This window comes from Peromyscus leucopus, chromosome 2 (genome assembly GCF_004664715.2).
Source record: "Peromyscus leucopus breed LL Stock chromosome 2, UCI_PerLeu_2.1, whole genome shotgun sequence".
Lineage (NCBI taxonomy): Eukaryota > Metazoa > Chordata > Mammalia > Rodentia > Cricetidae > Peromyscus > Peromyscus leucopus.
In genome coordinates, this window is record NC_051064.1 from 11,483,742 (window position 1) to 11,509,588 (window position 25,847).

At 41.1% G+C, this 25,847-nt stretch overlaps 1 protein-coding gene across 2 annotated transcripts in view; it reads left to right on the forward strand.

The window, feature by feature from the left end:
* Positions 1–492: 492 nt before the first annotated feature.
* LOC114704109 (signal-regulatory protein beta-1-like) overlaps positions 493–25,847 on the forward strand; it is a 30,802-nt gene continuing 5,447 nt past the window's right edge. Inside the window, exons 1-5 of one of the 2 annotated variants that reach the window (XM_037202372.1) lie at positions 493–939; positions 8,607–8,740; positions 19,131–19,481; positions 23,450–23,767; positions 24,218–24,532. In XM_037202372.1, coding sequence (XP_037058267.1) covers positions 8,668–8,740; positions 19,131–19,481; positions 23,450–23,767; positions 24,218–24,532 — 1,057 coding nt within the window. In that variant the 5' untranslated portion in view covers positions 493–939; positions 8,607–8,667. Of the gene's footprint in view, positions 940–5,346; positions 5,589–8,606; positions 8,741–19,130; positions 19,482–23,449; positions 23,768–24,217; positions 24,533–25,847 lie in introns of those variants that run through there. The other variant, XM_028885161.2, reaches the window with a different exon arrangement.

The following is a 25,847-nucleotide window of genomic DNA, read 5'->3' on the forward strand; positions in this document are numbered from 1 at the left end:
GGCAGTGGTGGCACATGCCTTTAATCCCCACACTTGGGAGGCAGAGGCAGGCAGATCACTGTGAGTTCGAGGCCAGCCTGATCTATTGAGTGAGTTCCAGGATAAGCTCCAAAGCTACAAAAAGAAACCTTGAATTGAAAAAAAGACAAAAACAAAAACAAAAACCAACAACCAAAATGATGCAGAGTCATTGCCTAGGTGGAACTTCACTTTTACTAGAGGAAACAACAGTAGTCTATGAAGAGGTAAACAAAATATAATCTAAAAGATAATGTATATTACAGAAAAACGTCTAATTGGCTGATAAAAGAAGAATCTGTGGGACAAGAGATTGAAAATAGGGTAGTGTAGGTAAGCAACTGAGAAGAGGAAATTTGAGCCAAAACTAACAGAAGGTTCTAGACTGAGCCATGTCACCACACACGAGATGAATTTGTTGAAGGGCAGCAGAGGCAAGGGCGTGAGATCAGACATGAGATCAGAGCTCTCTGTTACATTCAAGATCAGAGCTCTCTGTTACATTCAAGAACCTGAACTTTCACTCTGAGTGAATAAAAGACACTCTGAGTAACAAAAAGTGTCATGACCTGATGTGAGTTTTAAATTCATTTTTTTGGTAACCAATTGAACACAAGCTACTCAGAAAAGATAGGAAATTCTCACATATGTCTAGACAAGACAAAGAAGCTTGCACAAGAGAGTCATGGGAGGAACAAGTAATAGAGGTCAGATATTGAATACAAGCTAAAGTAGAGTCAGGGATTTGGGGTGGGAGTAAGTCTTCAAGATTTGGGACTCTAACATCTGGAAGCAGAAACACACCTGACCTGAAACTTGCAGGAATAAGGATTGAGTTTGGATTTCACTTATGGACATGTTCACTGTGAAGGTTGCCTTCCGTCAAGGAGCCTCAGGAGCACACAGCTGGACAAATTCACTGTAAGTGTAAAAGACTAGGCTCTATTTGCCTTCTAAAATCTCTTCAAATTCCTGTTTTAGTAATTCAGCTAACCACCTCTTGTCATACATAAAAGTGTTTCTTTTATGATCTTTCATGTCCTTGTGTTTGGGTTATAGATGGTAAGAACTGCAATTTCCTATTCATGGATTTTCATTTGATGAATATCCAAACTTCTCCTGACTTTAAAACACAAACCATCTAATTGATGATCAGGATATGACAACTCCTACCTATAATGAATGGCATGTGCCCTCTTCAGTAGGTGCCTTTGTTCACACACATGATGAAGTGTTTGCATCTGAAATGCTCACATATTGCCAAGGTATAACATGTTTTTTCCCTGAGGAGTAGCTGAGCATTAAAAATAATGCACAGCTTAGCCATGGAGCCCTGAGAATCTGACTTGAGATTTGATCATTGTCTTTGACTTATATGCTTGCTGCTGGAATCCATGCCTGTATTTAAGGACTCATTATATATGAGGTAATATTTTCACATTTTTCCACACTACCGGAAAGCTAGTAGTCTATTAGATAGTGACATAATCTGGGACATTATACACCTCAATTAAAGTGACTGGGTCAAAACTGGTCTTCTTGTCCCTTCAGCAATTAAATCATTTTCATTCTGTAGTAAGTTTTTTCAGTTTTCATGAGTTTGTAAGCTTTCTGTAGTTTCTGTTGTTGTGGATATCCAGCATTAGCCCATGGTGGTCTTAGAAGATGCCGCATTTTATTTCAGTTTTCTTGTATCTGTAGACACTTGTTTTGTGTCTGAGTATGTGGTCAATTTTGGAGAAAGTTTCATCCAGTTTTGAGAATTATGTATACTCTTTTGTGTTTAGGTGATAGGTTCTGTAAATATCTGTTAGGATAATTTAGTTGATAATGTCAATTAGCAACAGCATTTATCTGTTTAGTTTTTGTCTGGATGACATGTCTATTAGCAAGAGTTGGATACTGAAGTCTTCCACTATTAATGTGTGAGGGCCGATATATAATCAAATTGGGTTCCCTTGTGTTTGGGGCATAGATTGTAAGAATTGCAATTCTGTATCCATAGATTTTTCCTTTGATGAATATGTAATATTCTTCCCTATGTCTTCTGATTAGTTTTGTTTGAAGTTGTGTTTTTTTTTTTTGTTTTTTTTTTTGTTTTTTTTTTAGCTTTTAAAATGCTTACACCAAGTTCCTTCTTAGATCTATTTACTTGGAATATGTTTTCCAATTCTTTTACCCTTCGAAAATGTTTATCCTTGGTGATAAATTTTGTTTCATAGATGCAATGGAAGGATGATTTCTATTTTGTTAGCCCTTTCTTTCTATTGGGAAATAGAGACTATTGATGTTGAGAGTTATCAATGACCAATGATTATTGAGTCCTATTATTTTGTTGCTATTGTTTCTCCCTATCTATCTGTATATCATCTATCTATCTATCTATCTATCTATCTATCTATCTATCTATCTATCTATCATCTATCTATCTATCTATCTATCTATTTATCTATCTATCATCTATCTATCTATCATCTATCTATCTATCATCTATCTATCAATCATCTATCTATCTATCTATCTATCTATCTATCTATCTATCTATCATATATCCATCTATCTAACATCTATCTAAAATCTTTCTATCTCTATCTCTCTTTGTGTCACTGTGTCTGTATCTCTCTCTCTCTCTCTCTCTCTCTCTCTCTCTCTCTCTTTCCTTTTGTGTGTATGTGTGTGTCTGTGTCTGTGTTTGTGTCTGTGTGTGTATCTGTGGTCTTCCCTCCTTTTGACTTTTATACTCTGAGATTATTTATTCCTTATGTTTTATTGGATATAGCTAACCACTTTAGGTTTGAGTTTTTCTTCTAGAGTCTTCTGTAGGGCTGGATTTCTAGATCATTATTGCTTAAACTTGTTTTTAACCACAGAGTGTCTTATCATTTCTATAGATTGTGATTGAAAGTTTTGCTGGGTATAGTAATATGGGGTGACATTTGCAGTCTGTTAAAATCTATAGCACATCTGTCTAGGCCCTCTTGACTTTTAGAGTCTACAGTCAGAAAATCGGTGTAATTCTAATATATCTGCTTCTATCTGTTACTTGATCATTTTCCCTTGTTGCTTTTAACATTCTATCTCACTTCTGTACATTTAGTGCTTTGATTATTATATACCAAGGAGACTTTATATTGTGGTCCTGTCTAGTTGGTGTTCTGTATGTTTCCTGTGCCTTCATAAGCATCATCTTCTTTAGGTTGTCTCTGATTTTGTGAGTAATATTTTCTATGCCTTTAACCTGGGTTTCTTCTCCTTACTCTATTTTTATTATTCTCAGATTTTGTCTTTTCATAGTGTTGTAGATTTCCCAGATGTTTTGTGTAGGAGCATTTTAGATTTAACCTTTTTTAAAGCTCCACCCATTGCTTTTATTATGTCTTCAGTGCATGAGATTCTCCCTCCCATTCTTTGGACTCTGTTGGTGAAGCTTGACACTTTGGTTCCTGTTCTAGTTTCTAAGTTTTCACTTCCAGATTTCTTTCAGCTTGGATTTTCTTTATTGATTCTATTTCCACTTTCAGATCTTGAATGGTTTTATTCATTTACCTCTATTGTTTGTGTTTCCATAAATATTTTTAAGGGATTTTTTTGTTTCCCCATTAAAGACCTCTATCATATTCATACAGGTTGCTTTAAGGTCTTTTCTTGTAGTCAGCTATGTTGTAATATTCATGGCCTGTGGCTGTAGGGTTGCTGTGCTCTAGTGGAAATCCATTGTCCTGGATGTTACTGATTGTGTTTTCACCTGGCATCTAGGCATCTGGGATTGGGAAGATTATAATTCTAGGTGTTGATATCATGACCTATTTTGGGGGTGGGTCTTTTGTCTTTTGGATTGGTTTTGTTTGCTCTGTGGTTCCTAGGAGAATGTGGTGGCTGTGTGTTGACTATAGAAAAATCTTCTGGGATCTTATAGGTGTAGGCACTGGGGGTTCAAAGTGAAATGTGTTTCTTGATGTTGGGACCTGAGGTATAGGAATGGGGAAGAAGCTGAGGGTGGCGGAGTGACTGCAAAAGAGGGAAGAGTTCATGTTGTTCCTTGAGAACCTGCTTAGCTAGTCACTTGGGTATCAATTCCAAAGAGCTGGGACTAAGGTTTCCATCCCTGCTTTCTGGTAGTTAATTTTGTCAGTCCATTTGCATAGGTCACAGTGTTCAGATATTTTGGAAACCATTATTCTGGATGTTTTTACAAAGATCAATTTTCATATTTGTTTTGGTGTGTGATGTGTGTGTGTGTGTGTGTGTGTGTGTGTGTGTGTGTGTGACATGTGAGCACACATGCACCCCTGAATGTGTGATTGCTGAAACTGGGCTGCATCTTCATCCAGGCCAAACTAGCTGGATTTTCCAGCCACCAAAATCTTGTGAGTCATTTTATTGAAAGAAATCTCAACTTTCTTCTGTGTAAATGATAGAGGGAAAAAATGATTTCCATATGGCACATAGAAACACACAAACAAGATAATTCCTTTTGAAAAAAAAGGGGCGGGGAAGAATGCATCAAATTCCAAACAGGTCTGCATTACAAAGAGGTGAACATGGATCATGTCTTTTAGCTTTGAAGTAGGTGGTGACTGCATCTCATCCCATTGGTGGGAACTCAATCTAAGGCAGCTCACTAATTGCACAGGGGAAGGAAGGGGTTCAAGAAATATGAGTTCTTGCCAGGCTAAGTACCTTTTATTAAGAAAATTGCATTAAACATGTTCAAAGTAGAAGTGAAAAGAACAACAGACATGGCTGATATCAAAATTATAAGAAAGCTTTTATATCTACAGCACATCCACAGAACAACTCACCCACATTTGCTTGCACAGTTACCCAGATGAGGGCACAATTACTTGCTCACCCCATCTTTGGACAGTGCTGCCTTTCTCCTAGATCTAACTAACACTAAGCTGCAATGTACACAACATTAATACTTTTTCAGGTTATTCCTTCAGATGAATTTTGGCATCTCATGGCTCTTGGTCTCATGTTCATCTTCTCCAGTTTAATACCCTCAGTCTTCAGGAGTTGCTTCTAATAAAAACCTACATCTTTTTGTTGTCATTTTTTTCTTTTTATTCTTCTGTCATACAATACATTTTAAATCACGGAGCACTTATAGATGTGATCTGACTGTGTCAGGAAAAAATAGAGCTACCATTTGCTTTATTCAAAATATTATTATTTTAGTCATTGTGTTGACTCTGATATATGCCAATAGCTGTGTCTTTAAAGTACAGGACACATTGTGCAACAACTGAAGCATTGGATGAGGAAATAATGCTAAATGCAAATTAGGTTACAGCAGAGACAGATCACAGTACATTTGTTCAGCACTTTATTCTAGAAGCAACAATCCTCAGGACTATAGAAGCAGAAATGCCCCAAGGAACTGGTGCTGATAAGCTAATCCTAGTCCTGAGCAATGATCCCTTGTAGCTAAAATCATCTAAAACCTGTCTTTTCTGATACCAAGTACCCACGTGTGTTTGGAGAAAGAATATGAAGAGTGACAGAAAGAAAGCTCATGAAAGTCTTGAAGAATTTCAGCCTCACTGGTTGGGGTGATTAATTGTCAAGTGAGTAAACATGTTTCATATGGATAACTTTGCATGGGATCACAGAGTTTTCTTTTGAAAATATTACTTTCTAAACTTTTCAAAACATAAGTGAAGATATTTATCGTCAGACTCTGTGTGAATCCGTAGACTTGAGAGCTGGGCTGGGGATAAGTAGGAATCGGGAGGGATCGACCCAGAGTGACTAGGAGTAGTGGTGATGATGACTTAAGACAGAGGCAGAGTTCTGTGTTTGGCATGTCTCAGTAAAATCTTTCAGAGTGTTTCTTAGTTGTCAATTTATAAAGCTGGCTAACATTCACTGGATGCAATAATAAGAATGCATTACTTAGTCATATGTATGTAAATTGGCTATAATTTAACAGACCAAAGTGAGACTGCTTCAGTATGACTTTAAATTTATGGTGTAAGGTGGTTCCTTAGTCTTTTTTCCATTGGCTCTGGTTACATTTACTGCTTTCTACTTATACAACATCTACTAATAATTATTTTCACAAAGCATGTCACATGGATGAGCCCATAAGTATTTGGCAGGTAACAGCACTTTTCTATAACGTTAACAAAAAATAATGAGTACTTGCCAAAAGGTAAAATAGCTTACTATCCTATGGAGCTTCTTTTATAAAGGTAATTCTGTATTGAAATTTTCACTGGGTAAACTTCTACCTTCCAGAGGATCCCTGGATCTCTGGACATCTTTGCCACTTAATTCATATCTTGATGACATTCCAACTTCCTATAATAGTTCATGTGCTGGCTACAATCTCATCCGACAGTTACTACTATTGATTTTAAGTGTTCATTTAACAGTAGCCCAATAGATCACACCAATTATTTGATTAGTAATCTATTGCTGCCGAACAAAGAGTTGTCAATAATGTAACTATACTCAAAAATATGCAATGACCTCTCTCTCACATACAGGTAAGTGGTGTAATGTTTGGTTGACTTAGGATGAGATATAAAAGCCATAGTGGCATGCTCCTCATTAACAACCATGTAACTGGCTGACCATATAAATATATATATTCTTCCCAGAATAGATACAAAGCACACACAGGCCGAAGTCACCATGCACATACATTTCACCACACTGCTTATGTCATATCTGACACCATGGTATTGGAAAGATTCGTGGTCTAGTCCTAATGTGATTCAAAAAGGTTTTCAAAGTTTGGGCGCTTCTATAAGTCTGTTCTTCTAACACACCATCATATTCAAGAACAAGTATCTCACAGTATACATTCCAGTCTTCGCAAGGCATCTGTGCAGCCTTATTGATCTGTTTAGCCTTCCACCAAATGAGAGTAAAGTGATTTGTTAAAAGTCCTCACTGCCTTTCCTACTTCCATTGACGCTCTGTTGACAGTACTTAGAGATTGCTGTTGAAAGCAAACATCAATAGGCTCAGGTGATGGTAAAAGTAAGAGTAGTTAACTAAACTGAAAGTGAGTAGAAAATTTTTATTATTCAAGACAGGTTCTCCATATGTACTCCTGGATGGCCTGGAACTCAGAGAGACCCACTTGCCTGTCTCTGAATGCTGCAGTTAAAGACATGTACCACCATACTTGGATTGAGTTCCTTTTTTTATTTTTATTTTTTTTTATTCAATCCTGGCCCACCTGCCTCTAGTAGCATTGCCCACAGCAGGCCACACTCCCCATAACTAGCAATGGAGAAAATGCTGCACAGACGTGCCCATGGTCCAACATGAAGCAGGAAATCACTCAATTGAGGTTTCTCTTCTAAGGTGTCAATTTCACAGTCAATACTAACCATCACACACACTGAAAACCACAGCAAACACTTCTTATACCAGGATTAGAGAGGAGAAGATTGGGTCTTGAAGTTTGCCTCTTTTATTCTGTTCCTAAACACCTATCAGTGGTCAGTGAGGGCACTTATCCTTTTTCCCTCCCTGTTTCCTAACTGCACACAATGGGAATTGAATTATCTTCTTTTTATCTGGAATCAACTCTGAACATCATTGTGTCCATCTGTTCTCCTGGACTGAGGAAAAAGTCCACACTGTTCCCTTCTCAGTGTGATATACATTTTCATCCTCCACAAAGTATACATTTATTGAAGGGCTCCCACTTGCCCTCTTGACGACATTAGGTTGTTATGATACAATGCTCTAAAAAAGGCAACTTCAGAGAGCAAGGATTTATTTGGCTCCCACCTCCAACTTACTGTTCATCATTGCAGTGAATTCAAGGTGGTAAGAATTTGAAGCAGAGTGTGACATTATAGCCCAAGACAAGTGTGGGTTGCAATGATTTAGTGTGTGTATGTTAGTATTTAGCTTGCCCTCTCATTTTGTAGTCAAAGATCCCCTGCTCAAGAAATTGTTTTGCCCAAAATTAAGACATGTTTTCCCAACTCATTTAACTAAAGACAAGCCCTTACTGACAGTCTAAGAGGAATTCTAAATCTAAACAATCTTTCACAGATACCTTGAAATCCTGCTTTGTCTGTGTCAAGTTGACAATTACTACTAACCATTAACAGATTCTACTTGGTTTGTGTAGGTGAACAGACTCTTTAGCTTCACTTGGACTGCATTTGCCAGGCTAGCAGTGGACTCCAAAGGAGTCATTCCAATAGGACAGCTGATTTACTCCAGCACTGAACTGTTTTTATACACATCATATGGGCTTAACTGAGAACACTTATATGAGGCTGGGAGAGGATAGGCTGCAAAGGAATAATCTCTGGGGTCTTAAACTTCGGTGTGTTATAAAATATGGTTGTGTCCTGGATTCCAATTGATGAGTTACTGAGATAAGATGTCTTGAGACCAAGTGGATCTAATATAGGTTACAGAGAAGAGAAAGGATTATTTTTTTCATGTGCATATCTGAGTCCTCTAAAATGCATGATAAATTACCTCTCCCTTGCAGCTGCCAGCAACACTGTGTCTCTATTTCAAAATAATCAGTATGTTTCCTGTTTCATCATATCACTGACATGTTCTTTAGGCAGGATAAGCCACAGCACTGTTTTTCTCTGCAGATCAGATCCGGGGATCTCACCAGCACAGACACTGCACTGAGCAAGCTGCTTCACTCTCACCATGCTCGACCTGGACGCTTGGCCCCACATTCCGCAGAGTATCCTACTGCTGACCCTACTGCTGGGACTCACAGGTGAGTGTCCTAGGAGTAGGAAAATCTCCCTGCCACTGGCCACAGCTGCTAATGAAAGTCAAGGACTCCAGGTAACCACCAAACTGCCACAGGAGAGATGATCACAATATTGTTTCCTCTAGGCAAAATCATAAGTGCTGCTCTGTGAGTCCAGACATGGACAAAATTTGTTCCAGTAGAATCACACTTAAGTCACTGTAACTCTGAGGCACATTGGAGTCAATGAGTCAGTTCCAAAGCAGCTGATGGCCTGGCTCCAAGCTCAGCACTCTCTGCTCACTTCCTGAGAGAGAGGCTGACATGCAGGTCAGTGACATGGCCATGAGGGAAGTGTCTCTGGTGAGGCTCAGGCACCATTCCTTCTCACTTAGTTTCCTCATTCTGTCCCCCAGTTCCTTCCTCATCTGACCACAGTCTTCTCACTGAGTGCTGCTTCTTTGAGAGGCTGTACTATTATTTTGTCTTACCAGTGGCTGTGTTCTGTTGGTAGGGTGACATGGCAATGTACCCCAGGCTGGAGGTCAAAACCATAGACATTCATTTCCTCACAGTTATGGAGGCTGGAATCGAGTGATCAAGATGTCTACTGAGCTAATTTCTTCTGTGATGCCTCTCCTGTTGTAAATTGTGCCTTCTTGATCTGTCTTCATACACATGATCTTACCTCATCCTGTCTGTGTGGATCTTCTCATTTTCTTTAAATGAACCCAGTCACACTGGATTGAGATCCATCTGAGTGATCTTAATCAACCTTTACCTCTTTAAAGACCTTGTTCCACATGATGAGATACTGTATTGTGGTGTTGATATGTAGAGTCTAAACAATTCATCTACAATGTTGTAGCCACATCGTGAGACCCCCAAGAAAGACCACCACAGAGCCAATATCTGATGCAAAACACAAAGGGATTTATTGATAACAAGCAAACCTGGGCTTGGTCCGCATCCAACATCTCACACAGCTGGTGAGGAAGAACAGCCCTGAGCTCTCAGGGTGAGAGGTTTTTAAAGGGAAAAATCACAAGCAGGGTGGTACAAGCCTTGGAGTCATATGATTGGGTGAGGGTATGTAAACTTTGAATTTACTGGTTGGGGGTTACAATTATCATTTGGGGGCAGGCCTGGACAAGTCCCAGGTTCTGTGTTTGAGCTGCCATGGGGGCTGGCTGGTCTTGCACATTTACATTGACCCATGCACATAGCTCTAAGTTGCTGAGGGTTCCCAGACAATAAACAACTGGCTGACCCTTGATCAATCAGAGTACGTGCAGAAAGGGAGCTACTGCAAGGACTATGTCATAGTCCTCCCAGAAACTGCTTGCTCAAGTCTCAGGAAACTGAAATTGAGCCCTGATCTCTGAGAAAAGACTGAGCAGCCTGTTATGGAGTCTTCTTGGTCCTTTCAATTACATGTAGCCACACATTCCTGGTCTTCTTCACCTTCTCTAGGGAGCTTTGTTTTCATTATTCTCTTGGTAAGCAGGAATATTGACACTCTGTGTGGTCCATTTTTATGATTCCCCAAAGGCTGTTTATCCTCAGTTCCCCTTTGACCATGAGGAACATTTGATGGTCTCAGGTCAGGGTTTATCAGCCCTCAGGCTCCACATTTTAATTACGGTTATGTCATCTAATGTCATAGAAGCTGAAGTTTTAAAATGTCCCCATTACACTCTCATTGCACCTGATATTAGCACTAAGTTATGAGTTCTGATGATTTTACCACTTCCTGAAACTTTTTGTTTTTCATTTACTTAAATTAATACATAATTCAATCAATTGCATCTCTTTTCTCTGCTCTCTTTCTCTTACTTCATGGACTGACTGTGTTTCTTTAAATATCCATCCTCACACATACACACATGCATACATACATACACACACACACACACACACACATACACACACACACACACACACTCCTAAATATATAAATAACAAATTGATAAGTCCAGATAATGTTATCCAAACAAGGACAACATCGATAAACATGATAAACATCAATAAACATTAAAATATTAAAGGGTAATACATCATTGTCAGAGATTTGTGTGTCTTTGCTTTGTCTTTTTCTTAGTATTTTATCCATGTTTGCTATACTGCTGTCTTCCTACAGGCTCCAATGCAACAGAGCAGTCAGAAGATTGAAATTTCTAACCTGTGGTGTTTAGTGCAACTTCTGTTTTTCTTGGTTGATTTATCTCAGGATTTTACTTCAGTGTTTGGAAGATGTCTAGCACGAGTTCATGTGTTAAAGTTGTCATCCCCAGATAAAGGCACTACTGTGAGAGATGACTGAATATTTAGATGGTAAGGTGGAGATGAGCAACACTAACCAATTATACATTAGAAATATTTCTTCTTTTGAGCTGCTGATCCCAGGTATTTTTCAAATCAATAGGAAGATAATTTAGCAAGGTATAATTATATCCAGATGCCCATCCATATCCAGAGCCAGATCCAGCTCCATGACACCATACATATCATCCAGTGTCAGGGAAGGCTCCATGGTTCGGCAAATCAACTGAAAAATTATACTTCAAAGTCAGGCACACTCACCATGTCTCAGATACTGTGCAAAGCACTCCACGGTTCTGCCTCATGTGGATGATCTGCTCTTAATACATTGCCATACACACAGAAAAAGAGTCAGAAGCACAAACAGCCCTAATGACGATGTCTAGAGCTGTTGCTTGGATGCTGCCTGACTGAAGTCACGGGATTCTATTTCTAATAAATTACCAGTTTAAAATGGGTTTCAGTGGTGTGGGAAGATGTCACACTGAGCGAATCATAAGCAGGGAAGAGTTTGTTAGATACTGACTATGAGCTACATGCTGTTGTAGGAACACGTGCTGTACTGGGGAATACAAGTGGCAGAATGGTCACCCATGTGGAGCTTAGACTCTACTGGGGGAAATGACAACAATTAAGAAAAAAACATGAAACTGATATTCTAAAAAGTCATATATGAAAATATGTCCAATTATCCAAAGAAATAAGAAGGCTATCTGGGGAGTTAGAGATTGAAATCAGGGGGTGTGGTTGGACATCACTGAAAAGAGGAAATTTGAGTAAAGACAAAAAGAAAATTTGAGTGTGTTGCACCTGGCCCAGTATTCTAGAAGATGGACTTTGTGGCACATGGCAAAGACCCTAAGTAGAGCCTACCGTGTTCATGGACCAAGCTTTCACTCCAGGTGAGTGGAAGGCAGTACAAGCTTGAAATGGAGAAGCACCATGGCCTGGCAAGTGTTTTAAACTGAGTTTCCATGTAATGGTTGAACACCGACTCTCCAGGACAGATAGAAGAAGGTTGTTGCATGTCAGCAAATGAGAGAGGGTGGCTTGCACTGGACAGTGACAGGAGAGAAAACAGGAAAGGTCATATTTGGATACAGGCTGAAGTGGAGCCTATACAATTTCCTGAAGGATCAGACTTGATGTGGGGGTGTAGACCCTTCTCGGCATAGGGCACCAGCATCTGCAAGAGGAAATGAGCTCCATGTCAAATCTGCAGGCCTTGTCAGGAGTTTGCTCTTGAACATGTTCACCCTGAGATGTTTACTTCACTCAGGGAGCCCCTCAAGTGCATCACTGGACAAACAACTTCAGAGTCACAGAGTGTGGGCATGTGTTCCAGTTCTTCCTTCCAAGATTATTTATGTTACTTGATTAACAAGTCAGCTTCCCTTCTCCCATCTTTCACAGACTTTAAAAGTCAAACCAGCTAAGTATCATGACATAACAACCCAGCCCTATAGTGATATGTGGACCCTTGAGGAAGGGTGATTTGAAATATGATTTATGTACACGTCCATTGTATGTTCTTGAATTATTAACACCTTATAATCTTTGCTTAGAATTCTTTGCCAGGAATTTAATCAATATAATGCCTTCTGGATCTGTTGATAGAATTACATTGTTCTTTAGAAGGCATCATGCAGCCTTGTTTTCTTTAGGTTTCCTGTGTTCTCCATTGAGATACATGCACCTGGTGATCATTTTTTCTGCTACACTGATGAAAAGGGCCTTACAGTAAGGACTCTTCCTTCTGAAAATGTGTTTTGGATCATCTGTTGTGGAATGCTAGCTTTATTTCCAATCTGGGCTTTTCAGCTTCAATTAATAACTTTGCCTGTAGGGACTAAGAGACCTGCTCCCTACCCAGGGTCCCAGAAGAGAAATGCTTCTCAGGAGCAAAGGAAAGAAAAGTTTCTATATACTAATTTGACACACCATCTGTGGGTCATTTTCTTTTATTCTTCTTTAATGTTAATTCTCCTCTCCTAATTGTCTCCAATTTCTTAACTCTATTTCTCTGTTCTTATTCTCCTGCTTCTCCTCATCTAGCCTCAAAATTCTTCCCTTACATGAGGCTTGAAGCAATAATATATATTACAAGAGTTACCTCTCATTGGTCAAAAGTTCATTCCTAAGGTAAGCGATAAGGAGGTGAGGCATTTACCATGGCAACACAAGGTTTCAAGGTTTCAGGACCAGAGGGAGGGTACAGTGCCCAGTACGACAAACTCTGAGACATAACTCTTTATCAGCAGACTTGGCAAGTGAAGAACTGGTATCATATCTTAAGTATATTTGTGTTAATAACCTTGCTTAGAATTGGCATAGTGTTTTAGGCTGCCTAGCATTAATAACCTTGGTTAGAGATCTGTGACTCTGACCTTGTGTATCTCTGTAAAGTTTCTACTTATGATCCATTTACAGAAACATTCAGTCTACTGTGAAACTGCTCTGAGGTTTCAAATCAGCAAAATGTGTGTCGCTTGTCTTGGACTGGGGAGAAACTATTATTTTCTAATATTAGTCCGAGCTAAAGGAACAAGGCAGGCTTTGAAGTGTCTACCATCTTTGTGTAACAACCTTCTCCACAGCTTGTTACAGAGTTCAGTCAAAGAAAACCACAGCCCACAAATAATTCCCATGGATGAGAACAACTGTGACGATACAGCAGAGGGGGTGGGAAGGCCAGTGTGCAGGAATTCCAACAGTGGGAGGGATGGAACAGTAGCTACAGAGTTAATATCAGATGTGGGAAAGTGCCTTTGACTTTGCTAGCCCTGGGAGAACTGGGTACCTGGACCACTGCCCATGGCACAGCCAAAGCCATGAGCCCATACTCAAGACAGAAGCAAAAGAAGAACCACAGTGAACCTGCTGTATGTTTGATCAGAGCTTTAGCAGTGCAGCATACTAAGTAAGATAGGTCCCGGGGCAGAGTGGTGGCAGGTACTACATGTCCACCAATTCCCAGTCTTCCCATTAACATAAAACTCAGATTGAAAGTCACATAAGCTTTGAAAAAGGAGATCCAAAATCCTCTACTTTTATTCTAGTATAACATGCTCTATTCTTCTCTTTGTGGAAACACTATTTTTTTTTTTTTTTTGCATCATTGGGGTACTTGACAGCCTTAAAGGTTGCTGTTATTGTTGTTCTGCTGGATAAGTTGAATACTAAGGTTGCAACTGCTGTGCTAGTGTGCTGGGATTTCTGTGGGACTCACAGATGAGGATATGATGGACTGTCTGACCTTCCATAACCCAACCAGTATAAAGCCAGAAACACTTATGTTGCTTAGATCGTACATAGCTACTCTAGCCTTTCTGGGGGATAGAACAGAGAAGATGGATGAAGTTTTTTCCAAGCAAAGCTGCTGTGCAGATTCCAGCTGGTATCTCTAAAACAGCTAGATGCTAAAAGGACTGGATGCCTCCATTAGCTATGATAACCCACATCCATGCACACAGTTAGCTGAGATTATTAAGTCCACTCTGTAAAGCAGATTCCACTGTAGCCAGGATACTTAGTTGAGTTTTCTGTGGTCTCTTCCCAAAAATATAAAGTTCTAGCCACCATCCTGTCCCTTGATGACTTCCTTCACTTGCCCATAGTACTTTGCCTCAGAGTGCAGCTGGCTACTACTTTAGTTCTTTCTGAGAGATGAAGTGGGTCCTGGTCATGCACCAACGACCTTCAAATATCCCCACATTTACCATTTTGTCTTTATAGAATTAAATTTACCAAACTATTTTATGAATGTTAAAATATTATAAAATTAAAATATTTCATTTTAGTTTATTATTCATTATTCTAGAGCAACTACACTAATACAAAATTTTGCATAGGAGTGGCTACCACATATATGTCCCAGTAGGCAAGCCTACTGGGAAAGCAAGCCATATGTACTGTTTCTATACGTAGAGTTTTGTACTCATCTCAATGTTATAGGATCCAGTGCTTAATAAAATTGGAAATTAACATTCTACTTTTTAAAAACTGAACTAAACCAGTTTACAAAATATGAGAGTTGCTTCATTTATTCAACTTCTGTACATATATTAGTACAAAAGCTATTTAGGTCTTTTAATTTTTTGTTACAAAAATTTTAGTCTGTAAATTTGATAATGTATATTTAGAATTTCCAGTTGGAAAAATTATATAACATTGAGTAAATTAGTTGTATATTTTGTGCACACACCAATGTGAAAATATAAAATTACTTTGTAAGCTTACATAAACGTAACTCATTCCCATTATTTTTCCCTGTTCATTTTTTAATCTGGAAATATTCTAAGACTATCCACATGTTGTCAAGACATGGTCTTAGCTATTACACAAGGTTTTAACTTCTCAAGGCTCCTTTTTGCTTTTGGATTAAGTTATCTATGGAAGCTGTCCTTCCTGACAGCTCCTGATGTGTGGCCTTCCGTAAGTTTATTAATGAGAACCACTGAAGTGGAAGATTAGAGCCACCATTTTCCAACAGCTAAGTGGAAGCTGGGTGCTCATGATGCTTTATGAAATTTCAAAATTCACTATATTGCCAAACTTTGTTGTAGCTAGAGTTTTTCTGCCTGGCCCACAGTCAGGACAAATCTCTGTCACCTGCCAGTCCCACAGCCACTCAGAACCAACCAAGTAAACACAGAGACTTACATTGCTTACAAACTGTATGGCCATGGCAGGCTTCTTGCTAACTGTTCTTATAGCTTAAATTAATCCATTTCTATAAATCTATACCTTGCCACGTGGCTCGTGGCTTACCAGCATCTTGACATGCTGCTTGTCATGGCGACGGCTGGCAGTGTCTTCCCCCTCCTTCCTGTTCTCTCAATTCTCCTCTCTGTTAGTCCTGCCTATACTTCCTGCCTGGCTACTGGCCAATCAGTGTTTTATTTTTATTTTTTTTTTTTTTGGTTTTTCGAGACAGGGTTTCTCTGTGTAGCTTTGTGCCTTTCCTGGGACTCACTTGGTAGTCCAGGCTGGCCTCGAACTCACAGAGATCCACCTGGCTCTGCCTCCCGAGTGCTGGGATTAAAGGTGTGCGCCACCACCGCCCGGCGCAGTGTTTTATTTATTGACCATTCAGAGCACATACAGACCATCCCACAGCACTTTATGTTGTCTTTTGTACCTGACCCTTATCTTTGTCATTCTTTATTTCAACCCAAGGGAAGCCATTAGTATTTCTTGCATGGTAGATATCATTATGATGAACTTTCAAATAAGAATAGCATGTCTTCAATGGAGTACTACTCAGCAGATAAAAACAATGACATCATGAGGTTTTCAGGCAAATGGATGGAACTAGAAAAAATTATCCTGAGTGAGATAACCCAGACTCAGAAAGACAAACATGGTATGGACTCACTCATAAGTGGGTACCAGATGTAAAGCAAAGGATAACCAGACTGAAACTCATAACTCCAGGGAGGCTACTTAGTAAAGAGGACCCTAAGAAAGACACATGGATCGCCCAATGACAGAGAAATGGATAAGATCTACATGAGCAAACTGTGTGTGTGTGTGGGGGGGGTAATGGAGGGCGAGGGTTAGGGGAAAGAGAGCTTAGTGGAGGGGGAGGTACCAGCTGGATTAGGAGCACAGTGGAAGAATGGGGATAGAGATACCATGATGAATGAAGACCCTAGGGGAATAGGAAGAACCAGAGTGCTAGAGAGGTCCCCAGAAATCCACAAAGATATCTCCACTGTAGACTACTAGCAATGGTCAAGAGAGTACCTGAGCTGACCTGCTCTGGTGATCATATGGCCTAACACCCTTGCTGTCATGATAGAACTCTCATCCAGTGTCTGATGGAAGCAGATGTAGAAATCCACAGCAGGGACCCAGGTGGAAGTCCAGGAGTCCAGCTGGTGAGAGAGAGGAGGGATTGTATGAGTGAAAGATATTGAGACCATGATTGGAAAAAACATAGGGACAAATAGCCAAACTAGTGGAAACACATGAACTGTGAACCATTGCTGAGGAGCCCCCAAGGAACTGGACTAGGCCCTCTGGATAAGTGAGACAGTTGATTAGCTTGAACTGTTTGGGAGGCCCACCGGCAGTAGAGCAGGGACCTGTCCTTGGTGCCTGGGCTGGCTTTTTTGGAGCCTGGGGACTATGCTGGGACACTTTGCTCAGCCTTGGTATAGGGAGGAGGGGATGGACCTGCCTCAGTTGAGTCTACCAGGCTGGGCTGACTCCCCAGGGGAGACCTTGCCTTGGAGGAGGTGGGTTGGGGGGGCTGGATTGGGGGGGGATTGCTGGGGAGTGACAGGAGAGAGGATGGGGGAATCCATGACTGATATGTGAAATTAAGTTAATTATAAAATAAAAATATTAAAAGAAAAAAAGTATAGCATGTCTTCTCTCCTATATTGTTCCCAAAGTGTTGTCATGAGAGGAGTGCCTGGTTTTATTTAAATTCTGGGTGTGTTTTTTTCTTTACGAACTGTGAACACACACTATCTCACTGCCCCCGGAAGCTTCCGTTTCTGATAAGGACTGTGTTCATATCATTTTGATGTTGAAAGAGATGAGTCGTGCTCCAGACTGCTCGCAGCATTCTGTTACTCCTCTTTGTCTGTGGGATTGCAGTGTGCGCTGGTGTGGGCCTCTCTGAGTTTGAATTATTTCAGTGTGTTGGAATTATAGTTCTTATATTTTATCAAAACAAGAAGGTGTGAGACATTTTTTCCTATTCTTCAATTTCTTCTCTTTATTCTCTCCTGGCCCCTGCATTGCTGAGTAATGTTACTCTATCCATTTCCATTATTTAGATTTTTATTTTGTAACCTCCTAAATCCTCTGTGGACTCTGTCTATTGAACTAATAAGTTTTGTAGTTCTCTACACCCCGATTCCATTAGATTCCTTCTTACAGTCTCTTTCCATTTATCTTCATATTTTGCTATTCAGACTCTTGACTTCCTTTAGTGAATTTCCATTTTTCATTACATATCTCAAATGCATGTTGTACAGTCTTGGTCCACTAGTGTAGTACAGTGCAGCACAGTGCAGTCCTCCAAGATTACCAAAGTCCAGCAAAAATGGGTCAGAAGTGTCAGAGTTGTGGGTCTTAGAGTTACTGAGCAAACAGGGTGCTGTGATGGGCAGACAGGTGACAAGGGAGAGTACCCTCGGGTGACCACACCATATACAACAAACAAAGCCGGTCCTCCTGGAGAGTGGGGTCCTGTGACACCATGCTAACTGCCTTGTCACACCAAGTTAAAATAAAACTTCTGACCTCCAAAGCATGAAAGAAAATATTTCTGTTGTGTCCATCCCCTAACTTTATAGAAATCTGTTACATCCTTAAAGTCAGTATAATGTTGGGGCTGGAGAGACGGTTCAGGGATTAAGAGCACTTCCTACTCTTCCATAGGACACAGGTTCAATCCAATAACCACATAGTGACTCACAGCCATCTTCAGTAACTTCAGTTCCAGGGGATCTGACATTCTCTTCTGGGTGCCTTGGGCACCAGGCATGCACAGAAGCAAAATACTCACACACATATAATTAATTAATTAATTAATTAATTAATGTAATTATTATATTTTAAAAACTGGTAATTTAAGCCAAGGTTTTATTTCTATAATTAAGGTGCATGTTATTGCATATTGGGACCTATCTATGGCATTATCACTCTACCTGATAAAGAAACCATATCGAGAACTGGGGGCCTGACCTAGAGAAACTTGAAATAAAATGTACATCTTATTAACTATACAAAGCACTAAGTTCACATCTCACTGTTCTAAAAGAGTCAGGTCATCACATCCAATACAATTATTTAAGAAGTGCCATATGCCATGTGCACAGAAAGTGAAAACCAAACGGATACTGGATAAAACATGAGAATTCCAAAAAGAATTAGGGCTTCAATAAAAATACTGCCAAGTTCTCAGTGTCTCTGTGGCTCAGTTTCCTTGTCGTTTCATTCTTTTGTTAAGAGGTCCAAGTGAGGAGACCATGATCACATCATGCTGAGCTCCAGTAAGAAACAGTGTTTGATCACAACCTTGAAAAGCCTGTGAGTTCCCATCATGATGAGCACTGACTGATGTTTCCTGCAGGAGCAGCTACACGGGAGCTGAGGGTGATTCAGCCTGAGAAATCAGTTTCTGTCTCTGCTGGAGACTCAGCCACTCTGAACTGCACTGTGACCTCCCTGATCCCTGTGGGGCCCATGATGTGGTTCAGGGGTACAGGGCAGAGTCGGCACCTAATATATAGTGTCACAGGAGAGAAGTTCCCCAGAGTCACAGATGTTGCAGATACTGCAAAGAGAAACAACCTGGACTTTTCCATCCGCATCAGTAGTGTCACACCTGCTGATGCTGGAACCTACTACTGTGTGAAGATCGTGAGAACAGAATCTGACAGGGAGATTCTGTCTGGGGGAGGCACAGTGCTGAATGTGCTTGGTAAGTACTGTGTTGTCCTCCTCATCCCTGATATCTCCAACAGGTCAAAATGTGCCTAAGATTCTGTGAGCAACAAGAAAGAACAAGTCTGCAAGTGACTGCCCATGTACATAGGGTGACTTTACCCCAACTGTGGACCAAGGAAGCAGAGGAGGGGTGAGGACATGCTCTTTGCTAGAGGTCCCCCTACTGGTAAATGGGGGTAAATCCATACCCTGGTCTGCCTGCATAGCAATGCTTACCTTTCTCAATCTGTCTCAGGCTAGTGCCTCCATAAAACCCTGACTGCCTTGTTCAGTGACAGAGTCAGACTTGGCCGACTGCCTCCAGAGTGTACTTCCCCTACTGATTAAGTCTTCTCTTTCTCCCCAATCAACCTGGGGCTGAGTGTATGCCAGCTTCCACTCTAGCTGTCAACAGAGATGGCAGTAAGCAGGCCAGCAGGGACTCTTTACCGAAGATGTCTGTCTCCTCCTCCCAAGAGGAAAAACAAACCACAGCAAAAAGTAACATGGCCAGGGCATGGTGGCTTGTTTTTTGCATTTCCTCTTCATGCACAGCACATTGCTAACATTCACAATGTGCTCACCTTCCCTGTGAAATCTCTCACCTAGTTTAGATGCTGACACCAAGTTAGGCCTTTGCCTTAGATCTGTCTGAAAAAGTTTTGTGTCAGCTACCAACTCTCTCAGATACTGAAGGTTCTGAGCAATGTAGACTTATGTCTATGGGAGTCTCCAACTGGAAGACCTCCAATCCCCAGCTGGGGAAACAAGACACTCACTTTGAATTTCCTGACAGAGGCCTGAAGTCTTCTTTCTAGGTCTAGATTCTGAGAATTTTTCAGCATGAAAGACAGTCGAACTATCCAGTCCAGTCTTCTTTGAGATATGAGTCCTGTGTTCCAGTGCCCTGACTATGATCACGTAGTCAGTCATTGCTGAGATCTGGCCTGGAACCCACATCTGACTCTATCTCCATTGAGAAGCCTGATGCATAAGAAATGCTGGTCAGAATTGCTCATACTCAGCCAGAATTTCCATTCATCATCAGCTCCCCAAGGTGTCAAAATGTTCCTCACGGTCAGATGCTAATAGTAGTGATGGGAAAACTACCCCAATGTCAGCCACACCCTCACTCCATGTCCCCTGTGTAAACAAAGCATCATATTTTAGCAGCTACAGACACACTAATTCAGATCCCAGATCAGGAATATTTCATTTGTTTCAATTTGTCACTACTCAAGTGGTGCCACAGTGGATGATCTCACAAAACCATAGTCCTGACCATAAGGCACACTCCCTCTCGTCAGGGCCTGCTGAGTCTCAGGGTGAACTAGTTTACAAAGATATTACCCTTTGCTCACCCATGTGCAGCTGTAGCAAGACTTCTCAGAACCCCTCAATGGAGAGTGAAAGGGAGCGTGGCTTCATCTTAACTTGATAGATGTCACAAATAAGGACACTGAAGTAATGCAATGCCTAGGCAACCCCAACCAGCAAATGGCTCACATAGGCTGCAATCTATAGCCTTGCAGTGATGTTTCATCTGCTCTGTCATTTGGCCTAAGGATGCACTTGATGAGAAAGTACATGTAAGGAGGGAACAAAGTACAATGTGCTATGTGCCACATCTCCATTATATCATTTTCTCCCTAACCATGTGCTATTGGAGAGAGGTCACTTCTTCCCTTTAGAGGTGAGCCTGAGGTTCATAGAACACACCTGACTTGTGAGCACATGAGGAAGAATCAAGAATTGACCAAAGCTTCCTGCCTCATAGACTAACACTGCATACATGGTATATATCCCACATAGCTTATTCCCGGAGCAGCAGCCACAGAATGGAGCTGACTTCTATGCCCACTCTTGAAAATATGATCTGTCCATGGAAGAAGAAAAAAGGAACGTTCTGCCAGAGCCTTGGGCCCTTAGAACAAGAACCTCTTTTCTGGAGTCACCTGGAACAGCAATTTGGCCTAGAATTTCTCAAGTCGGGTTCTTAGAAAGGAGGCAGAGTCAGTGGCAGGGTTACAGATGTGGGGACAGTTGCTTTGTTGTGGTAAATGAAAGTGAGGGCACAGGAAATGGCCTCTGAGACATAGCAGGGAAGTGGGGACAGAGTCTCTGTTTCAGCTTTGGTGTCCTCATCTGTGGCCTGGTGATGACCACAGACCCTTTAGAGATAAAGGATGACCCTATGTATATCATGTGACACAGCAGCTCCCCCAAACCAGGTGTCATTATGGTTGTAAAACCTTGGGTAACTTACTCTAAAGTTGAAGCACAGTCTCCCATCCTGTACAACGTATATACCTGTCCCCTCTTTGTGAGGGTGCTATGACTATCCAGAGTTGCTAAGCGACTGACATCAAGAAGCCATGGGAGAGAAAACCTTGCTCTCTGTGTAGTCCTCAGTTTCCCTTTCTGTGAAGGTGACAGCCATGTTCCATGGTCAATGTTATGAATGAATCCTAGATGGCGATGTCAGGGTCATTACAGGGCTTCAGTAGTGCAGTGGTCTGCAGGAGAGAGGACTGAGACTAAGTGTCTGCATATGGTCAGGCCTATCACAGCAATACCCCCATCCTTGGTACCAATTTCTTTCTAAATTATGGTCACAATAGCCGTGAAGAAATACCATGGGCACAGAAACTCTTACAAAGGAAGACATTTCACTGAGGTGGCTTACAGTTTCAGAGGTTTGACTCAGTATCACCATGGAGCAGACATGGCAGCACTCAGGCAGACATGGTGCTGGAGAATAAGCTGAGAGTCCCACATACTGACCCACAGGCAACAGGAAGTGAAATGTGTGTCATACTGAATGTATCTTGAATGTATTTGAACTAAGGAGCCCATCCCCACAATTACGTACTTCCTGCAACAAGGCCATACCCACTTCAACAGAGCCACATCTCCTAATAATACCCCTCCCTATGAGCTTCTGGGGACAAATTACATTCAGTTTACCACTTACCTCAAACCTATAGAGACATCAGGTGTGCTAGAGTTTAGATAGCTTGACTTCAAATAACGCTTGTTTACAATCCTGATGTGATGGACATTAGAGAAGGGATCACATATGTAGAAATACAAATGTGAAATGATATTTTCAAATGCAGCCTGTTACACATGATAACTTCAGCACAAGGCATCTACACAGCACACTACCTTTCTCCCACTACTCCACCCATACGTGTGCTTTCAACCAGAGAGTGTTACTGTCTGCTCAACAGGCTCACTCCTGTGTCTCTTATGATTAACAGTTAGGAAATGAACTAACCACCTTTAGCTGCTTCTGCAGAGGGAAAGTACTGTTTTCAACCTCAAGCTAAGTCCACCTGAAACCCATTTAGAGATGCAGACTATTGAGCTCTCAATGTTAAATTCAGGCTTGGCACAGATGAGACGTACTAGCATGTAGGTCCAAAAGAAAGCAAGCAACTGGGGAAGCAGGAAGGGCTCCAGCTTTGTGGTACCTCTGTGATGTCATTTATTTCCTGGGTTACTATAGATGTGAATCTACAAATATTTCCCCTAGATTTGTTAGGTTTCCAGAGGAAGCTAACAGGAGCAGATCATAGAAAATATAAAATACACTGGTGAATGCCTTCCTTTGCTCAGGCTCAGAATTCTACCTAGCCTTGCCTTTCCTCATTTACTGATGGGGATCTTTGCCAAACTCTGGAGACAAAAGAATAAAGAATACCCCAGAAGGACCAGGACAAACCCTGCCAAAACAAATCTCCAAAAAACAAAAAACAAAATGAGGAGGATAAACAGTAAAATTATGTGTCTGTCACCGTGAAGTAGAGCAGGTCCTCAGTATGGCTGAAGCTCTGGAATTGATCCAAAGCACCATAGGAAACAATGACAATGAGATTAATATCTATGAAGGGTCCTCACAATGTTATGTCAACAGTGGCGACATCACAATCACATCCTTATCTACATGCTTCTTTGTAGCTAAACCATCTCTTCCTGTGGTGTCGGGCCCTGCAGGAAGAGTTATTCCTGGGAAGACAGTGAACTTCACATGTAAGTCCCATGGCTTCTTTCCTCGAAACATCACACTTAAGTGGTTCAAAGATGGAAATGAGCTCCCTCACTTCGGAACTGCTGTAGACCCCAAAGGAGAAAGCGTCTCCTACAATCTCTCCAGCACAGCCCAGATAGTGCTGAGCCCTCGAGATGTCCACTCTCAGATCATCTGTGAGGTGTCCCATGTCACCTTGCAAGGAGGCCCTCTCCGTGGGACTGCCAACTTGTCTGACACCATCCGAGGTAAATGACGCTGAATCCCAGCTCAAGCTCATAGCTGTTCAGAATGGTTTGGTCCATAGTTCCCAGCAAGCATTCATGCACACCATATGGCAGTGGGAATCACAGACTGTCATCAACACATTAAAACAATGTATTTATTTTAACAAAAGTAATTATACCTATACAGTTTATGAGCCATTTCACGCATTCCTGGTATTTTCATTCATTTTACTGTTGTTATAGCTTTCCAAGTGCACCTGAGCATTGTGCTTATTAATTTCACAGATTATGACACTCACTGTGTGCGTCTTTGTGTCAGGAGCTGTGTTTAGGGGTTCTAATCTGACACAAATGCTCATCCTGTCTCCAGTATGAACTTAAAATGGAGATGGTTCCTCTGTACTCAGCCTCACTTCTGGCGTCTGTCTGTCTAGGTTCTGTCTGTCTCAGCTTCTTCTCATGCTCTTTCAGTTCCACCCACTGTGGAGATCAGCCAGCACCCATCAGTGCTATGGAAGCAGATAAATGTCAGCTGCAAGGTGAGTAAGTTCTACCCTTTGAGACTACGACTGATTTGGTTAGAGAATGGAAATATATCCCGGACAGAAGATCCTTCTCCACTCACCGTCATCAAGGATGGAACCTCCAGCTGGACCAGCTGGCTCCTGGTCAACAGATGTGCTCATGAGGAGGACCTGGTACTCAGCTGCCTGGTGGAACATGATGGACAACCACCAGTCATGAAACATCACACTGTGATGCCCAGAGCACATCGCAGTGAGCAAGGTATTGGCACCATGTCTGGTGTGTCTCCACCCCAGCTTCTTGAATGTTTGTTAATTTTCCCTCTTTTTTTGAATATCAAAGGCAGAATTTATGCTTACTATATGATAATCTTAATATCTAAAACTAAGTAAAATGTTAAAGTTAGCTTTCATTGCCAGCTTCTCACAGGTCTCACACATCTCTCCATTGATGTGTTGATATTCCAAGATATTAAATAAGGAAGACAGGAAGGCATCATCTTAGCCTAGGATTCTGTCTCTTGAATTCTTACCTACCATTTGATATATCCTCATGTTCATTTTCTTCCTTTTCAATATCTTCCCTGCCTCCATTCCATTTTACACTTTTCCATGAACATCTGGACCTCACTCAGTGTTCTATGCTACCTCCTGAGTATAATTATGACAGGCTTCCTGAGGACCTGTTGTTTTAGTGTAGATCTGGACCCAGCTGACTGAGTGGTCATAACAGGGGCCTCATTTCCTCCTTTTTTTTTTTTTTTTTGTTATAAAGGACAGATATCTATGTATCCAGACGCTGGCTTACACTTAGTATATGCAGCTTTCAATTTGACTATGATCTCTTACCCTTCATCAGTTGTTGCTGACTCTGCAGCTAGGGTCCCACTGTCTCTGATCTCAGGGTAGGGGGTGAATAGATACAGAACCAATGGCACAGGCTCTGGTAGATTGTAAGCAATCTCATTTATTAAACAAAGGACTGAGGTATTTATGTGTGTGCTTTTTGTCAGGCTCTGCTTCCAGCTGCCATGGTGTTTCCTGGTTGGCTCTGGGTCGTATGTCAGCAGTGGTCATCTTGGGGGTCTGGTTTCAGGGCCTTCTGGGTCAGGATACTACTGTGCATGTCAGAGTTCTTTGTTTGCCTAAGGCATGGCCCAGTGCTTTCGGCCTTATCTGCCTCAATCAGTCACCCAATGAGTCATCAGTTTTACAGACATGGAATCTAGGGATGGTAAAGCAATAGGGATGTTGAGTTCTTGCCCTGAGACCATGTGATGTGGTCTAATGTAATGAAGGGAAATCTAAGGTCCCTGAGAGGTAGGTCATTGAGAGTACATAAGGTCAAATTTCTAGTTAAGTATTTTCCCTTGACTTGTTAATATCCTAGGACTTAGGCAGAGTTAGATAGAGACCCCTTTACATGAATATGTATTATTTCCCCATCATAAAAAAAAAAACCAAGAGTGGCCATCAACTCCTATGACTTTTTAAAAACATAGGTTTCTTATCATGAAGCCTTCATTGTGAGCTTTATCTGATGAATGAATAGTGGGTCACCAAATATTTTTTATATC